The 12,398-nt window shown below is 31.8% G+C and overlaps 1 protein-coding gene across 3 annotated transcripts in view; it reads left to right on the forward strand.

Annotated features, from left to right (window-relative positions):
• Nucleotides 1-12,398, forward strand: part of Dmd (dystrophin) — a 1,613,500-nt gene that overhangs the window by 181,197 nt on the left and 1,419,905 nt on the right. For all 3 annotated transcript variants that reach the window (XM_023715436.1, XM_023715435.1, XM_023715434.1), the window contains exon 18: nt 79-249. In XM_023715436.1, the coding sequence (XP_023571204.1) occupies nt 79-249 (171 nt within the window). The remainder of the gene's footprint in view (nt 1-78; nt 250-12,398) is intronic.

Consider the following 12,398-nt stretch of genomic DNA (forward strand, 5'->3'; position numbering starts at 1 on the left):
TCACTCGCTCGCTCACTCTCTCTCCCCCCCTCTTTCCATTACTAACTTCAAGCCCTGTTTCTTGCTCATGAAATATAGCGTTTAAAGGCTGAAATGAATGACATACACCCCAAGGTGGACTCCACACGTGACCAAGCAGCGAACTTGATGGCAAACCGCGGCGAGCACTGCAGGAAACTAGTAGAGCCCAAAATCTCAGAGCTCAACCATCGATTTGCAGCCATTTCTCACAGAATTAAGACTGGAAAGGTAGGAAGATCTACTCGAAGGTGGAAACTAGTGCTAAATGGTCTCTTGCGAAGGTTTCGCAGTGCCCTGAGAGGGGCAAACAACCCTCACGGCAAGGTTTTCGAAAAGAAAATGAAGGCCAAAATGTATTTAAGGAAATTTTACCACTGACTATCACAGCAGATGTCAATCTCTATCTTCCACTTTCTTCCTTTCCCTCTCTTTTCCACTCTCACTTTTTTCCCTGCCACAGCTATTCTAGAACTGCATTCTGCTCTGGTTTACATTTGTATTTTCAGGGCTAACCTACAGAAAACAAACAAATAGCATGCTGCAGGCCAAACCCCAAAAAGCACAAATGATATCTACCTAAAGAAAGCACTATTGATATTAAAATATTTTGCTAAACATATTATTGCTTGTGTATATTGTAGAACAAATAGCCAAAATGAGGCCTTGTACATCGGCACGATGTAGGGTGTTTGTTCCTCTTTGCTTGTTGTGCCCGTATATATTCTCTTGCTTTTGCTACTTCCACACTTTGCGACCAAATCCATTAGACTAATGAAAGACTCAAGCCATGAAAACAAATCAGGGGAAAGCTTCTATATCCTAATTTTTGTAATTTTACATATCTATTTATCATTATTCTATTTAGTGACGAACAAGAGGGTATAGCATTTTGCATGATAGCCTATATATATATATGTTTAATAAAGCCAAAATATTATGTTCTTAGTGCTTTGCAAAAGTATAAGAATGCACATTACTTAATTTTAATTCTTAGAGAAAGGTCTGGAATGTAAAGAACTACTCTACATGTATGTAAGGTAGTTTGGCAGATTTTTCAATATGGCATGTTATATGCTTTCAAATATAAAATATATGTAAAGATATATATGTTTTAGGCACATAAATATTTGCTGGAAATACTAAATATTTCTAGAAAAATATGCAAACTATCAGGTAAATACTGATCCATAGAAAAATTGTTCAAAATTATTTTCATAGGTTTGGACACCCAATAATATCACGATCTCACAGGTTTTACACTTTCCAGGGCATTAACAATTGACCATAGTGTTATATAAATACATCTGTTTGATGTAGAAAGTAAAATACATGTAAGGTGATATGAGGAATTATGCACATGGAACAATTATCTAGTCAGGCATAGTGGCACAAACCTGTAATCCCAGCACTCAGGAGGCTGAGGCAGAAGGATAGCCACAAGTCTGAGGCCAGTCTGGGCAACATAGTAAATTCATGGCTGTCCTGTCATACATAGTGAGATCCTGTCACGTAAAGCAGAAAACAAAAATTATCTTTAACACTCACCTCCCCAAAGCATATTTATAGTAATTATCCCTTGCTCAAAATCTAATAGGCTATGGAACTTTACTTTTCTGTAGTTATTTTTTGTGTTTACCCTGCTATTTAAATGCATTTAATTCTAGAGATATCAGCATGGTAGATAATACTTAAGCAAACAGAGTACTTCTAGTTCAATTACCTAAAACTGCTACCAACTGCTATGTTTTGTATTCTTTCAATCATTTATATATAATTTTAATACATTACTAAAGTATAAAATACTTACAACAAGATGTCATTTTCCAATAAATATGTTACAAGCTTGTGACTCACAGATACTATGTTAAAACATCGGAACACTTTATCCTCTACCACAGAAATGTATTTTTAGCTAAGGCAAGTTTTTAACCAACAAAGGTTTGTTAGCTTTTGTTCTATATTTTGCCTGAATAATGGAAATCATGAGTAACATAAACCATTTACTTCACTGTTTTTATTTTTCCTTCCAAAGCAAGGCATAACATACTGCAAATCAATATTTTCATTTACATATTAGTAGACAAAACAGTCTCAGTTCTCCTTTTCAAAGTATGCCATTTTCTCTGAAGTAGTAAAGATGACTCAATGCAAGAGTGATTCCATGTGGATTCTTTGAAGAGGCAATCATGCTTTACAATGAGCGTGAAAAGAAAACAGAGAAACAGGGTATCTAATGAATTGTCCTTATTTATCCAGTGCATCAGCGAAATATATTGAGTTTCCATTGTGCTACAGACTGTGGAAGGACACAAGGATATATAAAGATACTTATTTAAGAAATATGTGTTTGCAAACACACAAAAATTTTATTGTAGTTATAAAATATGCTTAACACTAATAAATCTTCATAGAGATGTTCAGATTCTGGCAAAGTAACTTTAGCAGAAAGAACAATGGATTTAGAAGATTGACCTCTAAGTATAACTTTCTCAGTGACAGAGATAACATAGTTTTTCTGCACAACTATTTCAGTGTTTTATAGGATAAGGGAGCTACATTGGATTAGTTTGTAAGAAGAAAACTAGCCTCACTTTCAAATTAAACATTCAAAATAGAATGTATAAAATGGAAACTACTGGAGTTAGTATATAGGAAAGGTTTCTATCTTTTTATCTGTCTCCTCACTAACTGAGTTCAGAAAATACAAATTATGCTCACATAATATAGTGCTAAATTTTTTAGTTAGAGTAGTTCAGCAGACTTTGCTAGCTCTAAACTTTACAGTTCAGTTATCTTCTGTCAATGTAGTAAGGTACATTGAATATTTAGTGGTTTACACTTGTTTGCTTATAGAGTAGGCCAAGTCTGGAATTGCTAAAAATTTTGGGGAAGGCCTTTAATCTCAAAAACTAAGAACCTTTTAAGTAAGATTTTTGCAGGATAGTGTTAGGTGAGACTATGAATTTCCTATGATGGAATCTATGGCTGGGTTTTGTGCAGGAAAGTAACCTGGAGAAAATTTAGAGTGTTAAGCAAGTAAAGGTAGATTAAGTATGAATATGAGTAATCAGCTTCAGAATAGCTATTGAGATCAAGTATAACAAGCAGTTGAGTTAGCCAACTGATTACCCTGAAACCTCTGAAACAGGTTCTACATTGACTCTTTGGTGAAGAATGATACTTGAGTGCTCATGTGTCAAATGCAAGGACCATGCATGAAAAGTGATTATAAAACCTAGAAAAAATTGAGCACTGGCATCTTCAGTTTAGATTGTGGAATTACCTGTTCAGTTGTAACACACTGCAGCAATGATTTGAGCCCTCATGAGGAAGGAATGCAGTGGCAAAACGTCCTTAACTTGAAGCCACAAAAATTGTTCTGAATACTAGATAGGCATATCACTAGCTGTGTGATCTTGAATAGTCTCCTTTAGCTCTCAGGGCCTCATTTTCATCTACAAAAATAAGAGACATGATGCCTGCCTTATTTTAACATCAAGACTGTAGTAAGGATCAACTGATGTAGGATATGTAAAAACACATTTAGGAAATCTACTGATTTTTATGCAGATATGAAATGGTAGAAATCATTGACATGAGTCATTTTTCCATCATTAGATATATTAGACTTGAATAGCCAAATTTTGAAGACTGACAGAGAAAGTTGATTGAACAAAGAAATGGAGAAATAGCTGAATTTTCCTTTGGTTCTCTGCTAAAATGAACTAGAGCTAATAAAATATGATGTCTTTATTTTTTCAATGACAAGGACCAGACTTACTGAGAATCAAGCCTAGCAGTTTAAAGACAAGGAAGTTCTTGCTATAAATAATTCCCTTAACACACATGAAACTTTGAATGTTTTTTCATTTAGGTTACTCAAAAGTTTTCCGTGGTTTTGAAAATACTTCATGAGTGTAAATTTGTGTGGAATAAGTAGAGGAAGTTGAAGCTTTAGTGAGAAAGTAATTGTTATAAAAATCATCTGGAGATGATTTTAGAACTGTGAGGAAACTCGTTAGATTCAGTGAGGAGAGCTCTATACCTCACTGCACATCTCTGCATTAGGGAATGTGAGTGTGAGGACATGGCTTGGGTAAAGGGATAATATCAGGAAAAGAAGTTGGAAGCACCAGAAGGCAGAAACATAGGAAAGGCGAAAATAAACTGAATACTTGGTATTGTTGCTTATGGCAGCATACTCCTCTTCATCCTCCCAGCTACCTAGAGATAGACATTAGTGATTTAGGACAGATGAAAGTTGCAGGAACTCATAAATAATGTAGGAAGAGTTGGGAAAAAGAAGCAATCCAGATACACTTTTGTCAACTGTATTGATATTTACTATAATTATAGTAAATTTTCATATAATTATATTTGTTACTGTAGGGGCTATATTGGCAGGTAAGATATACTGGATTTAAGAGCTTACTGTTTAGTTGTGGAGCAAGATAGGTTTATACATCTTGTGTTCAGAGTGGTGCATGGTAAATGAATTCAGAAACCACTTCAGAAATACAGAACAGTTATGAGTTCTGGATAAAGTTATGAAAAATCTCAGGAGTGTACACTGAGTTGCATGAAGAGTAAAGTCATTCTGTTCATGGAACAGAGTGCATGGCACATGAAGTTTTGGTGTAGGTAATAAGACTCAGGAAGATATTTAGACACAGTATCTGAGACACCTGTTTTTATATTTAATTGAATAGACATTGACAAGTTGTGTTAAAGCTTTATCCAGTGGGGTATATGAGGAAAATTCAAATGAATACTAGTCAGAGGTTAGAAACTGGCTAGAAAGACATCACTTCACAAAATAGTGATTTACAGGAACTTAAAAACAGAGTTCAGTTATCATCTATGGGAGCCAGGAAAATGATTAGCTAAAACATGCCTGACAATTCAACACTGAGTGAGTGATAAAGTGTACCTATGAAATTCAATACTCATGTACACACTAAGATATATTTGTCCTGCATAATTCTTAGTTTCAAAAGAATTGAAACAGATTTCATCTAGCAATGTGCTATTAATATAGGCAGGTAATTGACTCTGTTAAAGACATTATGAATTTGCTTAGATATCTTAATTTTTCTTTTAGAGATATAGAAATATTATACTGTTTAAATTAGCATACAATTTTAAACATTGGCCCTGAAACTGATACTAACGAAAAGAAAAGTGAACTTAATTTCTCCCTGTCTTTAACTCTTCTGTAAGATGTGCTACAGGATATGTGCACCATATGTTATTTAATTTCTATGTGGCCTTCACAAAATTGCAACTAAGATTCATGTAGCACTATATGTGTGCACTCTGGGGTGTGTGTGTGTGTGTGTGTGTGTGTGTGTGTGTGTGTGTTTTGTAATTGTAAAATGAGATTTTGACAATTTGGCATCATGCACTGGAATATTCATGGCCTAATTGTTGTAATAATTATAAAGTTGTCAAGTTGTTTGACCTGCAATCAGTAAGCAGATATAAAAATAATCTTCCCGTGGATAAGAGACTTGGGATATTTTTGTGTGCATGAGCATGCCAACAAGAGAGGCAATGAGTTTTGAATATTATGTAGAATATATTAGAAAGAAAACCATGGTTAGGTCTAATCTATTTTAAAATATGTATTTGTATATGAATGATGATTGAATGATAACTTGGATAGATATTTCTTATCTCCTAAATATCACTGTAAAATATATGATGCAAATTATAAATATGACCCAGAATGTCCAAATAAGATTTACTGTACTTCAAAATTGCAATTAAAACCTAAATTTCTACAGTCACTTTGTTAACACTTATACATATTTGTCATTCCCTTCTTTGATATCTATTTCTAAAAATGTTCTAATGTAACACCTTTTCAGACAGATACCATTTGTTAAATACTGCAATTACTCTTGCTATATGAATAACCCATTTTAATTAAAAATTTCCATAAAGAAGTTGTAAAAAAAGTTGAAAACTAAAGTTCTGTAAATATTTCATAATTTATAGTGTTCAATATATAATGTTTAAAGCTAATTTCCTCAGGTAATACTATCAGATTAATAACCAAACTATACAATAATATATATGTTAATTTCATTTGATTTAAGTGAGATAAAAAATCTATCAAGAAAATTTCTATCCTAAAATTTTCTTCACATTTTTAAGCATCTGTTACTATAACAAGGTTAATTCAATTCCAATTTTGACAATAAATCTCTCATAAACACTTCAAATATTTTCAAAGTAGATGTGTAATTGAGTTTGTTAAGCAGTGTCATTTGGTAGAACTGCTTGAGTCTCATTAACATGCCATTTGAAATTATTATACCTATTTTAGAATTTCTGATTGGGATACTTTATGAGGGAAAATTATTCTCATTAGTGATAACAGATTTAAAAAAGAATTGTTCTTTGGTTTAGAGACCTTCAGATATGTATAGAGATCTATGATAAAAGCAGTGAGCTGCACAAGATAACAGACAATTTAGATGCCATTCCATGGTTAGAAAACATAGATGCCATCACATTGCTTTGTCTATCCCAATCTGCTGATTCTAAGAGTATGTTATTATTTCTCTTTATGTCAACAAATATGCATTATTGGTCTATGATGTCTTGGTGAAAACATGATCAATTCAATTCAAACAGTGATTTCAGTATACTTCTGTGAATTAAAATGAATAAAAACCTGACAAAAAGTGGAAGGGAGTAAAGAAGGGAGAAAGAGAAAAGAACAATGAAAGAAAATTAAATATGGAGAAGATAAATAATACAAAGAAAATGTTATATTTTTAGTGTTACATTATCTGTGTCTCTCCCATATGTTTTTTTTTTTTTTTAGTTAAGGCCTTTCCTTTTCTATTTGCTACTTCTAAAGTAACATATATATAAAATAGAGAACTGTTCCAACTTATACTTAACAAGAAGTAGCCAGTAAACTGATTCTCTCCCTTACAATATGTGTTATCCAAACACTGGATGCTTTTAATTCAATTCTGAAATGTGAAACCATGAAATAAATCTCAAAATTCAATATCTTTAAGTATGTATTAGGTAATTTCCTCAAGTTATCCTCACAAATTAGCCACATTTTCATCATTAAAGTATTAAATGAGAAGTGATATGTTACCTAATATCAAAAGAATGCAACCAGTGTAATGTCATTATTCTATTTGTTTAATTTATAAAAGTATTACCTAGATGTTTTGTGGTTTAAGTTTAAAATACAAGAGTGAATGACTACAAGTTAGTTTATTTCATTATCTTTGTTCTCACATAGACATAGTAATTTTTAATACTCCAATTTATCTGTAATTTTTTCCTCTCTACAGTTAGTGTGATCTAAAATAACTCTATATCATGTCAGTAGTCTGTCTTTTCTGTATGATAGCATGTTCATGGTCTTTGAAACTATTCATTTGGTTTCTATGAATTATTCTTTTTTATTTTCTATGCTAATATTGTAATGATAAATTTTCAGAGCCACAAAATGGAAAGCAGAGATTGATTTGAAGCAATTTTAAAACAATTTGTAGTACTTGGATTATTTATTTTCAATTCCTATTTTAGTGTAATTCCAATACAGTGGTCATTTAATCATGATTACTGAGATTGCATAGTCCAGATATATAAATGTTCACTTTGCTGCCTGTGTAAACACAGTCATTATTATATTAGTGTATCTATGCACGCCAAAATAATATTTAACCAAAGGAAGGCTTACATTTTAATATGGATAAAGTGTATCTGGATAATTTTGAATGCTCTAAATTTAAAATGAATCAGTTTGTAATTGATTGTGCTTTTCTTCAGTCTGTTATTCTTTGTAAACTTGTTATATAAGTTATCTTTAATGCCAAAATTTCAACAATGCCTTAAATTGCATTAATCCTTAAACCTTCCAACAAAGCACAATTAATAATTGTTAAAACAATTTGAAGCAACATTAAAATATCAAGGAAAACAAAGTGTTGTCTTTCTCAGTTTCTCTGTCTCTTCTTTATTTTGTGTCCATTTATCTGTTTATTAAACTTCTCTATGTTCTACTTTATATGTATTTTGTATAACTGCACAGTCATGCTAAAGTTCTTGAAATGAAAAGGTAAGTAAAAAATTAAATTGTGTAAAACTTACTTTGGTATATACTTTCTATGACAAAATTCAGTTTTCTGTTTGATTATTTTATATATATTCTAAATATATCTGTGTGTACTGTCTAACATTATGTTATTTAACTGTGATTCTAGTAATTCTGTGGTCACATATTTTATTTAAAGTCCAAAGAAGTAATTTATCCAGTAATTAACATGTTTTATCATACATCATTTTCAACTACCTTACACAATTTATTGTAACTCTGAATTGAAAAAAGTAGCATGATATACTTTATATTTTAAAGTCTTGATAGCTCAAGAGTGAAATTTTCAATTATAGATGCTTTCTGATTGTATAGTTTTTAGAAAGTTGCACAAGAATTCCAAATTTTAAAGATCAAAGTATGACGAATAAAACATTTTTGGTAGATAAGGAATCTTTCATGTTAGAGTTGTAATGATCCAATGGCGAATTTGTGAAGTATTAAGCAAAGCTATTGTATTCTCCCACTCCTTGGGGCCAAAGAATGTTAATATCAGTGACATCAAATACTTGATGTGATCCTCCCAATAATGTTAAAATAATTGGGTTGATCATTTATGGCTATTTGGGTTATAAAATTGGTCACTGGTAAATCAATATTTAGGTATTTCTAGAACTACTAATTGATAAAGCATTTGCTATGAAAATACATAATACTATAGGATATATTGCCAAATTCAACAATTAAAACCTTCTTGGGGAAACATAAGATATATACTTGAAATTAAGAAACATATTCATATATAAATGAGGGTGCAATAAAACTTAGCATTGCACGTAAAAGTGGGGATTCCTGATACTGTAGGTCTAAGATACATTAATAAGTTTTCCCATATCCAGAGGACTTACAAAAAAATCCCCCACAGAAAACACAATGAAAACGAACAAGACTGACTTCATAGGATGAATGTAAATCTGTTAAAATGTATTTAATAAAATATCCATACTTTAACTGTTATTACTAATATATTCCAGTGACATTATTCAGACTAATAATGAGCTATTTGTTCTTCTCAATGCTATTTTTAAAATAGTCACTATAAATCTATACCACCCATGAATTAAGTAGCCATGAAGTACATGTTGCTACTGAGCAATTGAAATATGACTATTCCAAAATAAGACATATTATCAGCATAAAATATTTCTGGATATTGAACACTTAGCATGAAAATCTGAATAAAAATATCTCATAAATAATTTTATATTTGCTGTAGGTGTTTATGATAATAATCTGGGGATACTGATGAAATAAAATATATTATTAAATTAATTTTACCTGGTTTTATTTTTAATATGGGAACTAGATAATCTCACATTGTATATATTGTATGATATTTCTACTGAACCATATTACTCTAAGCACTTTGTTTAGAATGTTTAAAGAAAAAAACTTACTGCAAGTTGATAACATTTTAGCAAAATATCTATGTCAAAAGGGTCATAATTTTAAAATATGACCTAATACATTATCATCTTTTCTCTGCCCAAATATTTTCAGTGATGAGAAACTGCTTTAAATTTACCACTTAAAAATATGGTAACTCTAATAATTTGTTCTTATGTTAATCTAAAATTCAGGCCCCAAATAATTTATTTTATTTTTTGCAGTACTGGTGATTGAACTCAGGACCTTGAGCTTGCCAGGCAAGCACTTATTCTACTGAGCTATCTCCCCAAGCCTCCAAATAGTTTCTACCCTTTAATTGTAGTTATTCACTATGGAGCAACAAAGCATAATTCAAATCCCTAATCCCCATAAAGATCTTTGCAGGATGTAATGTAGTCTTTGGCCAAGAATTCTAGATCATTTTATCCTGATAATGAAGTCTAAATTTTCATTATCTTGTCTTTTCACTAGCTAAAAATTAGAAATAATATCACCTAAAATCTTTTTACATGTGCCTTTTATTAAATACCAGATAATTCAGCCCAGTCTTCTGACTTTTGTACTTAGAATTTTTTTCTTTTAAAGAGTTCTTGAAATATTTGTTCTCCTATCTCATCACCCCTTTTTTAGCCATTCATCCACTTTTTTTTCAGGAAATATTTACTAATGAGCACCTATTGTGTATACCTGGTATAACTCTACTTAGAACAAGACAAACAGCTCATCTTCTGGTGTCTGTGAAACTTCCTCTCATTATCTTTGTAGTTTTCTACACCTTTTTTTCTTCAAAAAATTATTTGTGGAAATTCTGCTTAGGGAAACATACATGTAATCTTTGGGATCTTCCCTGAGACCACCTTCTACTTTACTGCAGATTAATTAATCAATGATTTTGTTGTTCAGGATGATAAAACTTCATAAACTGGAGCCTAACTTTCTCTGTGTTCACCATTAATATCTCATGAGTTTATCAGATATCTTAGGAAATAAAAGTGGTTAACTTACAAAATCCACATCTGTAAAGCTCAGAGATGTAGAACTGAACCACGGCATGTGTACAATTTTGAGAGTAAACAATAAGAGCCAAGATTGATTGAGCATTTATTTGTGTCATATGGGTACATAGAATTTGAAGAGAAAATAATAGCCAAGCTTCATTGTGTATTTTTAAGTACCAGGCATTCTATCAATATAGATGATCCTCGCAGCAGCCTTATGAGGTAGATATTCTTATTCCTATATTATAAATAAAACTGAGGCTCAAAAATGAATAATTTAGCTAATAAGTGATGGGGCCCAGGGCCAATACATGCACTTTCACTGCGGATCTTTTGTTGATTTAAGAGAAGATAAAAGACATTCAGAGGAACTTTGGGGTGCATAACAAAAGATCACTGAATGGGCTACAAGGAAAACCTACATTATGAACCCTTTAAAAGCTGTGAAGGTCTTTGGGACAAGACTATCGTGTTTCAGTTTGGACTTTATTTTATTTATATTTATTAGATCCATAAGGATCTTGATTAGACAGATAGGAAAATGAAAACATTTTGGGGGAACATAAGGACTTGACCACTCTGCACAGGCTGGAATTGATTGGGCAAAAAATACAGTGTTGTACACTTTGTAGGAAGTTATTATCTGTTCCAGGTAAGGACTCAGAAAGATGGTGTGAATCACAATTACAAAGCAAGTGCATCATCACAAATTAACATTTATTTTATATCTATCAGCTAATAGAAAAAGATGTCCAAGTATGACATGATTTGTAAGGTGTGATTGAAAATATAGTGAATATGTATTTTTAATAAAATGATTACAGTGAAATTTGTTGCCATCATTTTAAAATATTCCTCTTGACTTTGAACGCACTTGTCCCAATGTTCTTACCAATTTCTGAAGCAGTTGTAGAAGTGCTCTTTCATGACTAGTTGTGCTCTCGTGAGTGCCTTGAAGTGCTGAATCCATTCAAAATATTTATCATTCATGGTTCAACTTTGAGGAAGAACCAGAAGCTACATAGTGCAAGATCTGTGAAATATAGTAAATGAGGATGCACTGTAAAATTTTGTAATGATATATGAGTTTGCCTTTGTGTTGGATGGCATTTGGCAGGAACATTCAGTATTTTTACCATACCTACTCAGTTATTCATAAAAAAGGACTTCGAGAACTGCTTCACAAAGTGGGAAAAACAACGAGGTAAGTGTATTCAAAGCAAAGAGGTATTTTGAGGGGTATTAAAAAGAGTGTCTCATATACTGTATTTTTAAAACTGTAAACATTCACTGTATATTTCAATCACCCCTTACATATTTTAACTATGGAAGACAGACAAATGCTGACTGAACTAGGGAAGTTTTTGTCACAAGTATTGAGGGCAAAAGATAATGAGCTCATTTCTAAACAATGTAAAGTAGGAAATTGGCCAGCTGTTGGTCAGTAGAGTTTGGAATTCAATAGTGAGGTCACACCTAAAGATGATAATTTAAGAGCCAAAATTATAGTTAAATCCATGGAAAGAAGTATATTTTACTATAGAAGAAATATTGGGAAAGGGTTTAACAGGCCCAAGCTGTAAGCTTTGGAAATTACGCTATTTGAATATATCAAGAGAAGATGAGCTATAGAAGAAGCAAGTAGAAGAAAAAAAAGTAAATCAGACTGCAAATAGAGACATGTTATTTCAATATCCAAGTTTGAAATGTTTTTTGGACTTGATATATTTTACATTCATGAAATCATGTGAAAATGTAGTTGCCCTTATTAAGCATCAGCAAATGTGAACACCCATTCAATAACATATCATTACATTAGTATTATATAATTATGATTTGATTTTGAACAACTGAAATTA

The sequence above is a fragment of the Octodon degus genome, unplaced genomic scaffold (assembly GCF_000260255.1).
Source record: "Octodon degus isolate 3935 unplaced genomic scaffold, OctDeg1.0 scaffold00041, whole genome shotgun sequence".
Classification (NCBI taxonomy): domain Eukaryota; kingdom Metazoa; phylum Chordata; class Mammalia; order Rodentia; family Octodontidae; genus Octodon; species Octodon degus.